We start from the raw sequence: 18,539 nt of genomic DNA, 5'->3' as shown, positions 1-18,539 counted from the left end.
GCTGAAAATCTGAATGAGCAAAGCTGAAACGAGTTAAAGCTTTTGTTCTGTTGGCGGGGTGGGGGTGGAAATCAGTGACATTTACTCAAGTCAGCATTATGAAGGTCTGTGCAAACACCCCACTGGGAGTTTGCCACGTGCACGACGTGTTCCCAGAGACAGAGGTGCAACAGAGGTAACGAGGCGAACATTAACATTTATTATCTTAAATATAAAAAATAAATCAGATCATTCCCATCTAAAATATACACTTCTTTTTTAAAAAATCATATTTTCGCTCCCTTCTTCTCATTAGCTCTCCGCTAGCCTGGCGACGGCTTGCTTCCGCTGCTCTGCCGTCATGTGCTCGCAGGCGTCTAAGATGTTTGCCACGACGAGAGTCTGTTGGGTTGTTTTGGCCTTCACCCAAATTCTTCCGTTCATCCCCAGCACCAGCTCAAACGGGTAAAGTTGTCCCAAATCCTGGATGATTTCACAGCCAGGAGCCAGAAGTCTGAAATCAGAATCAAGAGGAAGAACAACGACAAGCAGAAAAACCGATGCATGGCTTAAAGATCTCTACTTTTATTCCCCCTTGTGAAATAAAGAAGAAGAGCGTAGATTTATACCCCGCCCTTCTCTCTGAATCAGAGTCTCAGAGCGGTTCACGATCTCCTTTATCTTCTTTCCCCACAACAGACACTCTGTGAGGTGGGTGGGGCTGAGAGAGCTCTCACAGAAGCTACCCTTTCAAGGACAGCTCTGCAAGAGCCACAGTTAACCCAAGGCCATGCCAGCAGGTGCAAGTGGAGGAGTGGGGAATCAAACCTGGTTCTCCCAGATAAGAGTCCGCATACTTAACCACTACACCGAACTGAACGTATGCAGCAGGGTTCCCAACGCAGTGCCTGTGATGATCGTGGCGCCTGTGGATACTCTTGCTGGTGCCCGCCAAGTGTTTTTAGAAAGTGGGAGGGGCAAGGTGAAGCTTTCGCTCAGCAAGGCTTCTGACTGGCTCTGCAGATTTGTACAAATGTGACTTCAGTGGCAGCTGCCACCATAGCACAACGATCTTCGCTGTGTGACTGAAGATAAGCGGTGGCAGCCATTTTGCCAAGATCCCTCTGGGAGCGGATCCCCCAGTTTGGGGGGCCCAACCCATCGGCACAGAACAAGCTGCAGGGAGGATCCCTGCCCCCCAAACAGCCCCATCACCTCACAACGTGCTCTGTGCAATGACGTCACCTGGAAGTGACATCACTGTGCCAGGCACATCGTGCCGTGGGCCCTCTAGGATCCCTGGCAAAACTCTATGGTACCATAGAGTTTTACCACAAATCCTAGAGCATCCCTGGAGTGACATGCCTGGAGCGATGATGGCGCTTTCAGGTGATGTCATTGTGCCGCAGGCGCAAAGCGCACGTGAGAGAGGAGTCTCCTGCCAGAGTGGCGGAGGGACTTGGTAACCCTATGTGGCTGGCTTTGTCTTCTATGGCAGCCGTTTTGTGGCTGCACCCACCACACTGTGCCAAAATTCCAAAGGTGCCCACTGGCTTTTAAAGGCTTCATACCCCTAATTCAGTATGTGTATATAGAATGCTTAGTTGTTGCTGTTTTACTGAATTATTTTCAAAGTGAAAGTGTAGTTTTAAAAGTCCATAGGGCACCCCTGCAATTGGGAATTGTGCGTCAGAAGGTTAGTTTACACAAACAGCATATGTATACCCTGCTCCTAGATTATATCCAGGTCTTTTTTTGTAGCAGGAACTCCTTTGCATTTCAGTCACATACCCCCATGTAGCCGATGGTCTAAGAGCTTACAGCAGGCCCTGTAAGAAGAGCTCTGTAAGCTCTTGGGAGGATTGGCTTCATCAAGGGGGGGGGGGGGTAGCCTAATATGCAAAGGAGATCCTGCTACAAAAAAAGACCTGATTGCATCAGACAGGAGGAAAGGGTGGAAGATGCATAAAGTTATGTAACTGAGTGCACCTCCCCCCTTTTCTTAATAACCTACACAAGCAAGAGTTGCCTGGTAACCCTACTGAACTTATGGACATATGGTATTTCCTGAGAGTAAGGATTGAATAACATTTGGACATATATGAACATATGAAGCTGCCTTATACTGAATCAGACCTTTGGTCCATCAAAGTCAGTATTGTCTTCTCAGACTGGCAGCGGCTCTCCAGGGTCTCAAGCTGAGGTTTTTCACACCTATTTGCCTGGACCCTTTTTTGGAGATGCCAGGGATTGAACCTGGGACCTTCTGCTTCCCAAGCAGATGCTCTACCACTGAGCCACCGTCCCTCCCCACTTACTTTCACCGTCCCGTCCCACTTACTTTCTTATTAAGCCTAAGGAAACCTTAATCAGGTAGCCATCTTGTCCGATGATTCCCATTCCGTTGGCTCTGCCACTGCTGTCTATGCAGACCATCTCGGGTTCCATGTCTTTATTGGCAACGATGAACTGGCCATAGATAAGGTCTCCCACCTACAGAAAGAAGAAAATATCAGGACTCCACCATCTACACAGAACAGGCTCACGGCAGGCATGTTGTGTTTGATGATACCAATGATTTTAAGAAACAAAGCCGCTACAGCAATGACTCCCTTTCCATCCTGTTTTTGTTGGCGGACTAGATGTCTTGGGCCCGAAATCTGACGAACCGGGGCAAACCGACCAAGGACAAGCTGTGCTGAACTCACTCCCACGCAAGCCAAGAAGCAGGCAAAGTATTTTGAGGTTTACAAGGTTATGCATGGGATAGAGAAGGCAGAGAAAGAAGTCCTTTTCTCCCTTTCTCACAATACGAGAACTCGTGGGCACTCAATGAAATTGCTGAGTAGTCAGGTTAGAACGGATGAACAGAAGTCCTTCTTCACCCAAAGGGTGATTAACACGTGGAATTCACTGCCACAGGAGGTGGTGGCGGCTACAAGCATAGACAGCTTCAAGAGGGGATTGGATAAATATATGGAGCAGAGGTCCATCAGTGGCTATTAGCCACAGTGTATTGTTGGAACTCTCTGTCTGGGGCACATGATGCTCTGTATTCTTGGTGCTTAGGAGGGGCAACAGTGCGAGGACTTCCTGATGGCACCTGGGTTTTTTGGCCACTGTGTGACACAGAATGTCGGACTGGATGGGCACTGGCCTGATCCAACATGGCTTCTCTTGTGTTCTTCTGTGCTGCCTCCTCATCCCCAGAGCGAGCTGCAGCAGAGCCTGAACTTTCTTATACACCTTGGCCCCTTCCTTTTTGGCCTGAGTGAGTTAGAAAGCATTTCTCCTGAGGCCGTGAAAACTCTTCCAAGGCACCTGCTGCTCTTCACGCTTGGAAAGCGGGAGTTAACAGGGTTTTCACCTTGCTGTGGCTTGCGAAGGAAGACACAGCTGAAATGCAAACTTCAGAGAGGGATCCGTGAGATTAAGAGGTATGTGGTGGGCAGACAGATAGGAAGTCCTGGGACACGGGTGGCCAAACTGCGGCTTGGGAGCCACATGTGGCTCTTTCACACATATTGTGTGGCACCCGTTGGCTGGCTTGGAGAACACATTTAAAGTTAAAATTGCTTTCTTTCCACCTCTCTCCCCCCTCCAAAATCTATTTTCTTTCATTCCTTCCTCCCGCCCTCCAATCCCTCAAACATCTTGCGCTCATGTCTTGCAGCTCTGAAACATCTGCCATTTATTCTATGTGGCTTTTGTGTTAAGCAAGTTTGGCCACCGCTGTCCTGGGACCTCGAGGGACTTCTTCCAGTTGTTCCAGCTGAGTAGCCCTATTGGTATGCAGGAGAACAGCTGGATTCGAGTTTATACACAAAAAACCTTGGTGGGCTCTAAGGTGTTACTGGACTCACGTCTGGCTTTCCTAGCTGCGAATCTTTAACTCCTCGGAATCATTCTTTTTGCAGCATGTAGAAAGTGAAGATATGACAGAAGGAAAACAGTGCGCCATGGCCGTTTTTCTTAATTACTACTTTGAAAAATGGTGTTCAAACATCCTCGGTCAACCACAATGTGAACTTTAAGCATGGCTGTTTCCTATTCTTATGTGGAAAAACACATCTATATTTCCCTTTCGGGATGCCACTGTAAGTTGTTAGTGTGCATACACACTTTTTTCCATAAGGCCCCCATACGTGCATAACCAAATATTGCTACATTATTTCGAGCAGCAGCCGATTCCACGTGCAGGAAAACCAGATTCATTTAGAGGATGAGGAGGAAGAGGAGGAGGACGAGGACGAGGAGGACGAGGAGGAGGAGGAGGACGAGGACGAGGAGGAGGACAAGGAGGAGGAGGAGGACGACGAGGACGAGGAGGACGACGAGGACGAGGACGATATTGGATTTATATCCTGCCCTCCGCTCCGAAGAGTCTCAGAGCGGCTCACAATCTCCTTTACCTTCCTCCCCCACAACAGACACCCTGGGAGGTGGGTGGGGCTGGAGAGGGCTCTCACAGCAGCTGCCCTTTCAAGGACAACTTCTGCCAGAGCTATGGCTGACCCAAGGCCATTCCAGCAGGTGCAAGTGGAGGAGTGGGGAATCAAACCCGGTTCTCCCAGATAAGAGTCCGCACACTTAACCACTACACCAAGCTGGCTCTCCTCCAGTCGATGCTCACATTAAAAATTCCAGTCGATGCTCACATTCTAGAGACAAACTGTTCAAGCACCTCGAAACGGTTGCTATGCTGTACTTCACTGTGATTTTTATGGCAAAGTGCGGGACTGTATAATCAAACCTATCCTGTCTAACCTTTTTGGATTATCTGAGGCTAAGTTAGTTTTCTTTCTGTTCCCATATCACAAGCCTAGTTGCAAAATACCTTTTGGCTGCCACAGCAATCAGGGAGCAAAAGACTAGCTCTCCTTCTTGATGTTTGACTGGTTTTTATAACTCAAACTCTACGTAAATTTGCTATGCTGTACTTTATAAATCTATGCCAATAAAGGGATTTGGATTGGAATGTCGAATACATAAGAAAGCAGTAATGTTGAACAGGGAAAAGAGGCAGACAAGCCAATAAGTAAAGATTACACAAAATGTCCCCAAGTACTTGATGGTATGTCACGTATGGCTAGATCTTAAAAGTTTTTTTTTAAATTAAGAAATATCTTTTTTTCCTAATGATCATCCAAATTTCCTTTGAGAGGGAAACAAAAATACACGGAGTTTCATTCCTGACACACTTCGCAAATCTGATACAAGCAAGGGATGAACGGGATGCAAACACTGAGAAATGTAATTAAAATGCTGAAATCCCGGGACAAGTCGAGCTTAGAGGCCTCTGCTAATCTCAGAGCTTAATTATAGTTTTAAGAAGATGCCTCCCAGCAGGCCAAATGATCAATCGGTTTCATTCCTTGGCAAGGACAAATGAGTTGTTATCCCACACGCCTCTCAAATTACAAAGCCTCCTTTTCAAAAACTAACAGAAGGCATTCGAACCCTTTGCTTGAAGTGATTGTGACATCTTTAGACACGTTCGCATGCAGACAATCTTGCAAAAACCTCACTGGGAACAAAGAACGCGGACTTGAAGGCAATCTCTCCTGCCAGTCTTATTTTAGAGTCCTCCTTACCTGTACGTTTGGCCTGTTTCTCTTGGTTGCGCCTTCAAAGGCTAAGTAGGACAGAGAAGCCTGCTCACTTCCACCCACATCCAGCTTAAATATGTCCCCAGCTTTGGCAGTCACTATGCCTATCACATGATCACCTTTGACTGGGACATACTAGGAATGAAAAGAAATGGGATATTAAATAGTTGCTTCACATCCATACAACTTTCTCTTGCAGCAAATGATACACAGCAGTCTCTTAATACATAGCCCACCATCATAAACCCCAGGGAAGACGCTTAACTCTTTTTGAGATGCAGCGTGCTGCAGTGAAGAAAGGTTAAAACGCTTGAAGAAAGAGTAAAATGCTTGGGGCTCTTTAGCGTGGAGAAACGTCGACTGAGGGGTGACATGATAGAGGTTTACAAGATTATGCATGGGATGGAGAAGGTAGAGAAAGAAGTACTTTTCTCCCTTTCCCACAATATGAGAACTCGTGGACATTCAATGAAATTGCTGAGCAGTCAGGTTAGAAAAGATAAAAGGAAGTACTTCTTCACCCAAAGGGTGATTAACACGTGGAATTCACTGCCACAGGAGGTGATGGCAGCTGCAAGCATAGCCAGCTTCAAGAGGGGATTGGATAAATGTATGGAGCAGAGGTCCATCAGTGTCTATTAGCCACAGCATACTGTTGGAACTGTCTGTCTGGGGCAGTGATGCTCTGTATTCTTGGTGTCTGGGAGGGGCAATAGTGTGAGGGCTTCTAGTGTCCTGGCCCCACTGGTGGACCTCCTGATGGCACCTGGGTTTTTTTGGCCACTGTGTGACACAGAGTCTTGGACTGGATGGGCCATTGGCCTGATCCAGCATGGCTTCTTACGTTCGTAGAGGTTAAAGCGTTGGACTGGGATCTGGGAAACCCAGGTTCGAATCCTCACTCCACCACACAAACTTACTGGGTGACCTTGAACCAGTCGCACACTTTTGGCCTAAGAATTAACAATAAAGTGCTATCAGGTTACCCCTGACTTATGGGGCTCCAAGAAGTTCCACTCTATGGGACCTTTCAAGGCAAGAAATGAGCAGAAGGGGTTTGCCATGGTCTTCCTGAGCATATAGACACACTAATACAGGTGCAATCACTGGCCCCTGCTTCTTCGATCAGATGTAAGGGAAAGCAGGTTGAAACGTTTTATTTGCATAAAAGCAAGCCAATAAAATTGTTCGTTAAATAACAGCTGAAAGAACCAAGACAAACATCCAGTTTGGAAACCATCATCTAAAAACAAAAACAGTTCAAGAAAAATATACGAGGTTTTCCTGACTCTTTCCATTTCCAACAGCAGAAGGGAAACAGTACAACCCAAAAACACAGGTGAGAGAGAGAGAGAGAGAGAGCAAGTTTTATCACATTAATGCGTCGTAACTGCTCTTTTTAAATTTGAGGTTAGATAAGGTGTCTTTAACTTTCTTGTCATCTCTCTCTCGCTCTCTCTGGATATGGAATGCTGCCACCAAGAACTTAATTCCAATCTTCTTATCCAACTTTTCCCATAGTATTCTGCCCAAGCTCTAAGGCCCCTTTGTTGGGCTATGTGGTTCTGAGGAGGAGACTCTTATATGACTCTGGGTTAGCATAAAACAAAATAAAACTTTATTTGTACAAGAAGCATATTGGTTTCAGGATATTTAGCCACTTATCTCTGCATTAAATAAAATGGTGTGTGTTAATAACTGCTGACTAAGGTGTCACCCTTTTTCTCTTCACAAGCATTCCTATTAAATCATCCTGTCTCGTTCCCTTTCTTTTAATTCTCATTTGTCAGCGTCTTTCTCTCACACTCTTGTAATACTTTGACAATACTAGAACATGATTCTCTCTAGTCCCTAGTAAGTCCTCTATGGCTGCGCTCACACATGCTAAATTGGGGGTATCAAACATGCCAGCCGGGGGCCAAATTAGGCCCTCAGAGGGCTCCTATCAGGCCCCCGAGCAACTGGCTGTCATCTGCTTCCTTCTTCCTTCTGCATCACAGATTGCTTTGCAAGGCTTGCTTAATCACACAGGAGCTGCAAAGCAAAGTCTCTATTTTCTCTATTGGCTGAGGCTCCTCCCCCTCCTGGTCGCCTGGGGAAGGAAGGAAAGAGCCAGAGCTTCCTTTGCCCAGCTCCCTGGATCTCATGGGAGAAATACAAAGAAAGCACCTTTAAGACCGACTGCTAATGTTTTAAGCATGTTTTATTTTAAGCTTTTTAAAAATTGTGTTTGTCTGTGTCCTTTATAAAGTTTAAATAGGGTACACATACGGCCTGGCCTGCCATGGACCAGCCCAACAGGGTCTAATTTACATCAAATTTGGCCCTCATAACAAATGAGTTTGACACCCCTGTGCTAAATAATGCCATTTCAATCCAGTTCAATTTTAATGCATGCCATTTCAATTTTAATGTATGAACTGGCAAAATCCAGTTTGAAAGCCCACTGAAAATAGATTAAAACTGCACTATTTACCACGTGTGATCCCAGCCTGTAAGTATTATTACTTTCTTCCCTAGAATTCTAATGCTTTTCACAGCACTCTGTCGGATTCTATCAGAAGACTTCTCTTTTGGTCTCTGTTTACCAACTCCTCCTGCTGTTAACTGCTGACTTATCACTGCTGCCGTCAGGGTTTCTACACACAACTTTTAAAAACTCCTCTCATACTCTCAGTCACCAATTCATCACCTCACTCACTCATCCCCCTTTTTAGCCCCCACATTTCTCTTCTGGAGCTTACCAAATATTTAAAGAAACACCCATTAAAAAACTTTAAATCATTACCCAACATTTCATGTGAAAAGAAGAGTTTGACATTTTCTTACACAAAAGTTTCATATAATGCAGGCAAATGGCATGATCCAGCCCATTAAGTGCTGTTAAGTCACACGGATTTCAAGCAAGAGCTGATGTGCTTAAAACTCTCCCATGTAAACCAGTGTGTAACAGCTGGACTGTGTCCTTGTCTCCAGGACACAGCAGAGTCATAATCTGACACTGACCACAACGGATGATGATGCAAGTACTTGATCACAAAATATCGGGCATAGCCCTGGAACTGTGGAAAACCCTAAATCCCTTTAAGCCCAAAGCTAACAGCTAGAAATTTTCCTAACAGTACTATGAGAAATTATTTTACATGCCTTTGCCAGTCTGAAATGCTGCAGGGAAAGAAATTATTATTATTATTTATTACATTTAATGAATTGCCCTATCCCAGCTAGCTTCAGGCTCAGGGCGATGTACAACAGTAAAAAAAATACATATATATAAAATCAATTACAGTAAAAAATTACAAATCCTGATGGCGTCTTTAAAGTGTTCTTAGTCCGTACATCACGTCAGGGGTGAAGATGAAGAAATGCAGATTTATACCCCACCCTTCTCCCTGGATCAGAGACTCACAGTGGCTTACAATCTCCTTTGTCTTCTTCCCCGCAACAGACACCCTTTGAGGTGGGTGGGGCTGAGAGGGCTCTCACAGCAGCTGCCCTTTCAAGGACAGAGTCTCAGAGCGGCTCACAATCTCCTTTATCTCCCTCCCCCACAACAGACACCCTGTGAGGTGGGTGGGGCTGAGAGGGCTCTCCCAGCAGCTGCCCTTTCAAGGACAGAGTCTCAGAGCAGCTCACAATCTCCTTTATCTTCTTCCTCCACAACAGACACCCTGTGAGGTGGGTGGGGCTGAGAGGGCTCTCCCAGCAGCTGCCCTTTCAAGGACAACTCCTACGAGAGCTATGGCTGACCCACGGCCATTCCAGCAGGTGCAAGCGGAGGAGTGGGCGGAGAGGAAAAGGTGCCAGCACGGCAACCATCGATGTCCTTATGCCTCACAGGCCCTGAGAAACTGTAAAAGCTCCCTCAGGGCCCTGATGTCTTCTGGCAGAGCGTTCCATCAAGTTGGGGCCAGAACTCAAAAAGCCCTGGCCCTTCTTGAGGACAGCCGGTCCTCTTTCAGCAACAGGTTCTATAAGCTTCCAGGACAGGGAACTAAATTAAGAGTTTGGGGAGGATGGGGAAACAATCAAACAAACCAGGCCTGTGGTTGTGCTCCCAAAATACAGGTAAGTCATTTGTCATTTAGGGTCGCTAAATGGAATTCGTATTAGAAAGAAGGGGAAGCTCACCTCTTCTCTTATTTTGTGTCCCTGCTGATGGAACGAACGGAGGAACACGTTATCACTAAAATCCATGGTGCCTATATATTATAGCGATGCCCCCTCTAAGCTGTTGAGCAAAGATTCTGCTTCGCAAGCTACTGCATCAATTAGTTTGCTCTGGGGCCATCCTTCCAGAGCCAAGCCTGAAATGTGTGAGCCGGAGGCTAGAAAACTATGAGCTAGCTTGCACCAACTCATCTTAGGACTCAGGACCCAAAAGTGGGTCACAGGCCAGCCTTTTTTAATAGCCATCTCCGCCCTTCATACCACTCTGTTGTATTCTGGAAACCAAGATCTGACCCTGGAAACAGCATCTTCCATATCGTACACTAGTTAGTATTTTAGGGGGTTTTTTGTTTGCTGCATATACATGTCGATCAGGTAAAATGTGTCCCGATGGTAACTAGAGTGAGTTCCCAAAATCTTAGGGGAGTTTTAGAGGGAGTGATGGAGAAGGAGAGTCAGATGTTGCAATCTAACTCCACGCACAAAGGCTGTGCACATCAAAATGCTACTTGCTTGAGGTTCATAGCAGAGGTAGCTGTACCCATTGCGCAATGCTTGGTGGTTTCTCTAAAATATCTGGCTAGCCACTGCAGGAAATGGAGTGCCAAACTAGATGGGTGCCACAGATGTGATCTGTCCAGGGCACCAAAAAACCTTGGGCCAGCCCCCGATGGGTCATCGTACCAAGTCAATTTGGACTTGTGGGTCATCACACCAAAAAGACCGGGAACCACTGTGCTATAAAACCTGTTTTAGCTATCAGGATTACTCTTATACAAGCTTTCAGGACACTTAATCACAGTTTAAGAATAATAACCCTGTTCCCTTGAACAGTTATCTCTAACATATCTCTAAAGCAGGGGTGGCCAAACTGTGGCTCTTTTACACATATTGTGTGGCTCTCAAAGCTCCCACCACCCCAGTGGCTGGCTTGGAGAATGCATTTCAAGTTGCTTTCTTTCCACCTCTCTCTCCCCCTCAGCCTTCCTTCCTTGTCTTGCAGCTCTCAAACATCTGACGTTCATGTTTTGCGGCTCTCACACATATTGTGAAGCTCTTGAAGTCCCCACCACCCATTAGCCAACTTCATATCTCTTTAAATTGCATCTCCAAGCCAAGCCAGCTGGCATTTAAATGCATTTAAAATTAAAGTTCCTTTCTTTCCGCCTCTCCCTCCCATCTATTTGCCTTCCTTCCTTCTGGTTCTCAAACACCTGACATTCATGTTTTGTAGCTCTCAAACATCTGACATTTATTCTACGTGGCTCTTACGTTAAGCAAGTTTGGCCACCCGTGATGTAGTATAAGACATCAACTGAGCAATGCCACAGAATTGGAGTACAATATTTAACTACAGTGCAGCCAACAATGTACACACACAGCATGAGATACATAATCTACCAGGTTCCCAACCTCCAGGTGGAGCCTGGAGTCCTCCCAGCATTATACTACAGAGATCAATTCAACTATAGAAAACGGCTGCTTCAAAGAGCAGCTCCTATGAGACTTCCTAGGTGAAATCATTCTGTAAATTTTCCTCAATACAGGCACTGTCTCTAACACTCCAGGAATTAACATAGCTGGAGATGGCAACCCTATTTAGAATGAGGGATACAGAACTGAGTGCCAATAACAATGCATCAGGAGCAGAAATACAACATTAAATGACAAGTGGACAGCAAACTGATTGGGCAGGTATAGCACAAGCAGTCCAGCATGCAGGATTATGAAGGCACAAACAAGGCAGTGCACTGCAGGTATCTGTACTTCCTAACCCCCATGCAGGCGCTTCCCAGCTCAGGTGGACCCTTTTTGTTGGGGTGAGGAGAAGGGTCAGGCTGAAAACAAGCAGAAAGGGCTTGTTCATAGACACACATTAAAATAGCAGAGTCCAGGGCACCTTTAAGACCAACAAGGTGCTAGTCAAGATATAAGCCAGGGGCAGTCAAACTTGCTTAATGTAAGAGTCACACAGAATAAATATCAGATGTCTGAGAATCAAAAGGAAGGAAAGAAAATGCACGGGGGACGGAGAGGTGGAAAGGAATCAACTTCAACTTCAAATGTATGCTCCAAGCTGCCAGCTGGCTTGACTCAAGAGAAGAGAGAAATGCGGTGAGGGCTCCAAGAACCACACAATATGTGGCTCCCGAGTCACAGTTTGGCCACCCCCTTGTGCATTTTATGTGCATGCTTGTCTGAAAAGGTGCCACTGGGCTCAAACTTCAGACCAACACAGCTGCCCACCTCAACACAATGAAATAGATCCAGGTGGGTTGTCTTGTTGGTCTGAAGGAGCAGAACAAAATTTGAGTCCAGGGGTACCTTGAAGACCAACAGGCTCTAGTAATAAACTTCCATGTCCATGCACACGTCTTTAGATAGCTGAAAGAGCGCCCGCCCACAAAAGCTTGTACCCAGAATAAAACTTAGTTGTAGGGCTGCCAATCCCTTGGTGGGGGCAGAGAACCCCCCAGTTTGGAGGCCCTCAGTGTTATTAGAAAGTGGGGGAATGTCTGCTGGGCACTCCATTATTCCCTATGGAGACCGATTCCCATAGGGTATAACGGAAAATTGATCTGTGGGTATCTGGAGCTCTGGAGGGGCTCTTTTTTTGAGGTAGAGGCACCACATTTTCAGCATAACATCCAATGCCTCTCTTTAAAAAAAAACACCCATGTTTCAGAAGGATTGAACCAAGGGGTCCAGTCGTTCATTATTTCCTATGGAAGGCAGGCATTTAAAAAGGTGTGAGGTCCCTTTAAATGTGATGGCCAGAACTCCCGTTGGACTTCAATCACGTTTGTCATACCCTTGCTCCTGGCTCCACCCCCAATGTCTCCTGGCTCCACCCCCAAAATCCCCAGCTATTTCTTGAGTCGGATTTCCCTTACGCATCAACAGACGCAGCCCTGGCCAACAACTCGAACACGCATGCGCCCTCTCTTCCCCCTCCCTTTTCCTTACCCGCTTCTGTTGGGAGTCCACCCAATAGGTTCCCCCGGAGCCACTTCCGGTCCCTCCCCCTGCTTGTCCGGCGGGACCCCGAAACCGAAGGATGCCGCCCTTGGTGACCAGCAGCCCTTCCCCGCCGCGCCGCAGCCCCGGCCCGCACACCAGCCGCCCCTTCTGAGGCCCGCTCGGAGCGAGGGACAGCCGCTCGCCGTCTCCCTCAGGCCGGGCGGGAAGGAGCAGCACGTCCCCCGGCAACACCACCTGGCCCACGCGCTCCTCGGCCAAAGACGGCGCGCTTGCCGCCATTATTCCGTCAGCGGCCGCTTCCGCCTCATGGGCGGGACTTAAGTAGCGTGCGCGTGCGCACTAGCCCGCTTCGGCTTCATTGTTGCCGGAAGCCTGTGATTACCCGAAAGCTCGTCAGCGCATGCGTGAAGCGCTGTTGCGTTCTAAGTTACCGTAGTATCTTTAATAGGATGAACTCATTGGCGAGGCTTCGAGGATGTGAGCTAATTAAAAATATTCTCTCCCGTTTCGCTACCTAAAAGGGAGATCGTTTCGTGTATTCTTAAAAGAGAGACAATGAAGTTAATGCGCAGGCAGCGGTTTTATATTGAAATCGTGGATTTGTGTATTTTGATTCATGGCTATTAATCAGGGCCTCTCGTGGAGGGTTCCCAACTTCCAGCTTGTGGCTGGAGGTCTCTGGCAATTATAACTGATCTCCAGGCGACAGTTCCCCTGGAGATAGAGTTGCCAAGCCCAATTCAAGAAATACCTGGGGACTTTGGGGGTGGAGCCAGGAGCTAGGGTGCGACAAACGTTATTCAACTCCAAAGGGAATTCTGGCCATCACATTTAAAGGGATCGCACACCTTTTAAATGCCTTCGCTCCATTGGAAATAATGAAGGAGAGGGGCAACTTCTTTGGGGCTCATAGAATTGAACCCCCCCCCCCGTCCAATATTTTTGAAACTTGGAGGGTGTTTTGAGGAGAGGCACTGGATGCTATGCTGCAAATTTTGTGGCTCTACATCAAAAAAACAGCTTCCCCCCCCCCCGAGCCCCAGATACCCACAAATCAATTCTCCATTATACCCTATGGGAATCGGTCTCCATAGGGAATAATGGAGTGCCCAGCAGCTTGTGAGCCACACGTGGCTGTTTCACACATATTGTGTGGCTCTTGAAGCCCCCATCAGCTGCCTTAGAGAAGGCATTTCTAGCTTTAAATAACTTCTCCAAGCCAAGCCTCCTAGCGGCTTGGAGAATGCATTTAAGGTTAAAGTTGTTCTTTCAACCTCTTCTCCCTCCCCATCTATTCAATTCCTTCCTTCCGGCTCTCCAAACATCTAACGTTCCTGTCTTGCGGCTCTCAGATACCTGACATTCTGTGTGGCTCTTAAACTAAGCAAGTTTGGCCACCCCTAATCTATATTATCATGTTAAACACTATTAAGGCACGCAGATTTCAAAAATGCCGTCTTGCCTACAACTTAAAAATCTATACATTCCTCCCTGGACGGCTCAGTCCCAGAGAGCACGCAACCCTATTTGCTCCGTCAAATATTTTAAATCATTTCTGTAAATATTAATAACTGTCTCGACTTCAGTTTTTTGGATTAACACGAGAGGCAGAGATTAGGAAGGGACTTGGCTGTGCCTGGTTTATTAAGCTGCAGCGACACCACCTGGCTGACGGTGGGAAAATGAAATATAAGCATCGACCGTCAAGCCAGTCTGAATACTCACAAGGGGCACTGGACTTCAGAGGCCACAAGTGCTAAGGGCAGCATGCAAAGTCTTCCGTAGCAAACTGGGCAAGGTCTCAAGACTTGGCCTGCTTATATTATCACAGGGGTGGCCAAATTTGCTTAATGTAAGAGCCACATAGACTAAATGTCAGAGGTTTGAGAGCCGTAAACCAACACGGCTGCCTACTGGGATCTATAAAACATGAATGTCAGATGTTTGAGAGCCGCAAGACAGGCAGGCAGGAAGGGAGGGAGGGAAATAGATGGGGAAGGGAGGAGGGAGAGGTGAAAAGAAAGCAACTTTAAATGCACTCCAATCCACCAGCTGGCTTGGCTTGGCAATGTGATTTAGACATAAATGCCTTCTCCAGGCTTCAAGAGTCATACAATATGTGTGAAAGAGTCACAGTTTGGCCACCCCTGTATTATCATAATGCAGCTCTCTAGATAATGCATTTTTATCTCACCCTTCAAGGGCGGTGTAAAAGGTAAAGGCAGTCCCCTGTGCAAGCACCAGTTGTTTTTGACTCTGGGGTGACGTTGCTTTCACGTTTTCACGGCAGACTTTTTACGGGGTGGTTTGCCATTGCCTTCCCCAGTCATCTACACTTTCCCCCCAGCAAGCTGGGTACTCATTTGACCGACCATGGAAGGATGGAAGGCTGAGTCAACGTCGAGCCGGCTATCTGAACCAGCTTTCGCTGGGACCGAACTCAGGTCGCGAGCAGAGGGCTCCGACTGCAGTACTGCAACTTTATCACTCTGCGCCACGGGGCTCTTATCAAGGGTGGCGTACGCCACAACAATCCTGAAAGGTAGACCACATAAACACGAAGCTGCCTTATATAGAGTGAATCAGACCATTGCTAGAGAGTTTGCTGTTCTATAGGAAAAGGGTGAGAGGTTCCGGGGCTGGGCGTGCAGACCTAGACGACCTCTCTGGATGACAACCACGTAGTTTCATATCTTTATAGTAAAAAACAGCTTGACCTGCTTCAGTTTTGGGGGTGGAAAGTGCTACAACTCATGTCGCTAGTGACTTATTGTGACCCTACTGGGTTTTCAGGGCAGGAGACGAGCAGAGGTGGTTTCCCATCGCCTGCCTCGGCCCAGCGACCCTGGACTTTCTCGGTGGTCTCCCATCGCAAGTACTAGCCAGGGTGGACCCTGCTTAGCGTCTAGGATTCCATGAGATCAGCCTGGGCTGGGCCATCCAGCTCAAGGTGCTTCAGTTTTACTGCATTATTAATAACTGTCATTTGCTAAAGCAGATTCTTGTTTCCTCTGGACCAGGAGTGGCCAAACAGGCTTAATATAACAGCCGCACAGAATAAATGTCAGATGTTTGAGAGCCACAAGACATGAACATCGGAAGGAAGGAAGGAAGGAAGGAAGGAAGGAAGGAAGGAAGGAAGGAAGGAAGGAGGGAGGGAGGGAGGGAGGGAGGGAGGAAGGAAGGAAGGAAGGAAGGAAGGAAGGAAGGAAGGAAGGAAGGAAGGAAGGAAGGAAGGAAGGAAGGAAGGAAGGAAGGAAGGAAGGAAGGAAGGAAGATGGGGGAGGGAGATGTGGAAAGAAAGCATCTTTAAATACATTATCCAATGTCTGATATTACTTACGACCCATATAGATGGGCATTTTCTAGAGCCCATTTTGAGGCACTTCTCTCTGTTGTGCTGCAAGACAATTTTTTGCGCGCACCCATGCAAGAACAGTTATGTCCGTGTAAGTCCAATATGGTGGAATCCACCACCCATGTACTTCTGTATTGTAAACTCTACTAGGAAGAACGGTCCCGTCTTTTATTACCACTTTTGTCTAAATTTAATCCTCTGCAATCTGATCTGAAATTCAGACCAGAAACTTTGTGTCACTTTCTCCTGGAAGGCTCTCAAAGTTTCGTACCTTGTGCCAGGGCCAGATTCTTTTGCTTAGCGATCAGAAAACATAAATCCCTTGTGATGGAAGATATACCGTAACTTGTTTTGGCTTGGAGAGCCAGTTTGGTGTAGTGGTTAAGTGTGCGGACTCTTATCTGGGAGAACCGGGTTTGATTCCCCACTCCTCCACTTTCACCTGATGGCATGGCCTTGGGTCAGCCAGAGCTCTGGCAGAGGTTGTCCTTGAAAGGGCAGCTGCTGGGAGAGTCCTCTCAGCCCCACCCACCTCACAGGGTGTCTGTTGTGGGGGAAGAAGATAAAGGAGATTGTGAGCTGCTCTGAGACTCTGTCCTTGAAAGGGCAGCTGCTGGGAGAGCCCTCTCAGCCCCACCCACCTCACAGGGTGTCTGTTGTGGGGGAGGAAGGTAAAGGAGATTGTGAGCCGCTCTGAGACTCTTCAAAGTGGAGGGCGGGATATAAATCCAATATCTTCATCTACCTCACAGGGTGTCTGTTGTGGGGGAGGAAGGGAAAGGAGATTGTGAGCCGCTCTGAGAGTGGAGGGTGGGATATAAATCCAATATCTTCTTTTTATTTATACTGGATTTTATCCTTTTTATATCCTTTAAATGTAAGTTTTGTATTCACATTAATTCACTGGCTATTGTTATGAACTGTTATTGCTGCTGGCTTCTGCCGTAATAATTGTTTGGTTTGGAATACATTTTCCAAGCCACTGGCTGGCTTGGCTTGGAGATGTGATTTAAAGAGACAAATGTCTTCTCCAAACTGGCCAGCAGAGCGGTGGGGGGCTTTGAGAGCCACACAATATGTGTGAAAGAGCCACATGCGGCTCCCGAGCTACAGTTTGGCCACCCCTGCTCTGGATGTAAACTGGTTTCCTTCAAACCCCAAACTGAATTATCTCGAACAGTGCAAACCTGATACTGTAAATGGATTATCACCTCCGCTCCATCTGAACGCTTTTTTAAAACGATCAGAACCAAAACTTTCTGACAGTGATAATGCCATCTCTCTTTTTAAAGAAAATAGCCTGTAATATCTACCCGAGGTTGGTAAAATGAGTACCCAGCTTGCTGGGGATAAAGTGTAGATGCCTGGGGAAGACAATGGCAAGGAAAGGAAAGGTCCCCTGTGTGAGCACCAGTTGTTTCCAACTCTGGGGTGATGGTGCTTTCACAACATTTTCACAGCAGACTTTTTATGGGGTGGTTTGCCATTGCCTTCCCCAGTCATCTACGCTTTCCCCCCAGCAAGCTGGGGACTCCTTTGACCGACCTCGGAAGGATGGAAGGCTGAATCAACCTGGAGCCGGCTACCTGAAAACCCAGCTTCCGCCAGGGATCGAACTCAGGTCGTGAGCAGAGCTTAGGACTGCAGCACTGCAGCTTTAACACTCTGCACCACGGGGCTCTTATTGAGCCAATTATTAATTAATGATTAATTATTGAGCAATGGCTAGGTTCAGGTCTGCCATGAGTGGGAAATGACTGGTGCTTGCACAGGTGACTAGCTTTATCTTTTTAATAGCTTCTACGGCAGAGGTGGCCAAACTTGCTTCGTGTAAGACCCACATAGTATATATGTCAGGAGCTGCAAGACACGGCAGGCAGGCAAAGAGATGAGGGAGGGAGAGGGGGTGGAAAGAAAGCAACTTAAGCTTTAAGCTTTAAATGCACTCTCCAAGCTGCTGGCTGGCTTGGCGAAGCGATTGAAACAGAGAAATGCCTTCTCCAAGCCAGGCGACAGGGTAGTGGGGGCTTCAAGAACCACACAATATGTGGGAAAGAGTTACATGTGGCTCCCGAGCCACAATTCGGCCACCCCTGTTCTAGGGGAAGAGGTTGCCTGGGACACTGGGTTCTTGCTGTATATTTGCCACTTAGAGAAAGAGACTCTGCTAAGTTTCTGCTTCTCACCAAACGATCCAAACTTCGGCAAGCCAACAACATATTCAACGGGATACACTTTGAAAACAAATTTTATTGTGTAGGTGGCACACAGGAGGCTGGCACCTGCACTGTACGGGGCTGCAAACTGCATCACCGTCCCTACTCCTGTACTGAAGTCAGCTGCAGCGGTTTCAGCAGGTTTTAGACGCTTTGCCAGAAAGCTAAGCTTCACCTGCCTCATTTCAGAGCAGCAAGCTACTGCTAAAGGCACTGTTCCCTCTA

At 47.1% G+C, this 18,539-nt stretch overlaps 1 protein-coding gene across 1 annotated transcript; it reads right to left on the bottom strand.

Annotated features, from left to right (window-relative positions):
* Positions 1-176: 176 nt before the first annotated feature.
* Positions 177-13,091, bottom strand: EXOSC3 (exosome component 3). The gene is made up of 4 exons (XM_060241020.1): positions 12,726-13,091; positions 5,574-5,723; positions 2,321-2,472; positions 177-493 (listed from the first exon to the last, which is right to left on the bottom strand). Exons 1-4 carry the CDS (start codon positions 13,017-13,019, stop codon positions 292-294), a joined length of 798 nt encoding a protein of 265 aa, XP_060097003.1. The 5' UTR covers positions 13,020-13,091; the 3' UTR covers positions 177-291.
* Between the last annotated feature and the right edge of the window lie 5,448 nt (positions 13,092-18,539).

This window comes from Heteronotia binoei, chromosome 6 (assembly GCF_032191835.1).
Source record: "Heteronotia binoei isolate CCM8104 ecotype False Entrance Well chromosome 6, APGP_CSIRO_Hbin_v1, whole genome shotgun sequence".
NCBI classification, from domain to species: domain Eukaryota; kingdom Metazoa; phylum Chordata; class Lepidosauria; order Squamata; family Gekkonidae; genus Heteronotia; species Heteronotia binoei.
The sequence above is the reverse complement of the archived record's forward strand: the minus strand, read 5'-3'. Positions and strand labels throughout refer to the sequence as shown.

Excerpts from the sequence above, each read along its gene's own strand:
- EXOSC3 (XM_060241020.1), bottom strand. The coding sequence starts at position 13,019 with ATGGCGGCAAGCGCGCCGTCTTTGGCCGAGGAGCGCGTGGGCCAGGTG. Across the intron at positions 2,473-5,573 it reads GAAACAGGCCAAACGTACAG|GTGGGAGACCTTATCTATGG; the intron begins GTAAGGAGGACT and ends TTCTTTCTGTAG. Across the intron at positions 494-2,320 it reads TCCTTAGGCTTAATAAGAAA|ACTTCTGGCTCCTGGCTGTG; the intron begins GTAAGTGGGACG and ends TTCTGATTTCAG.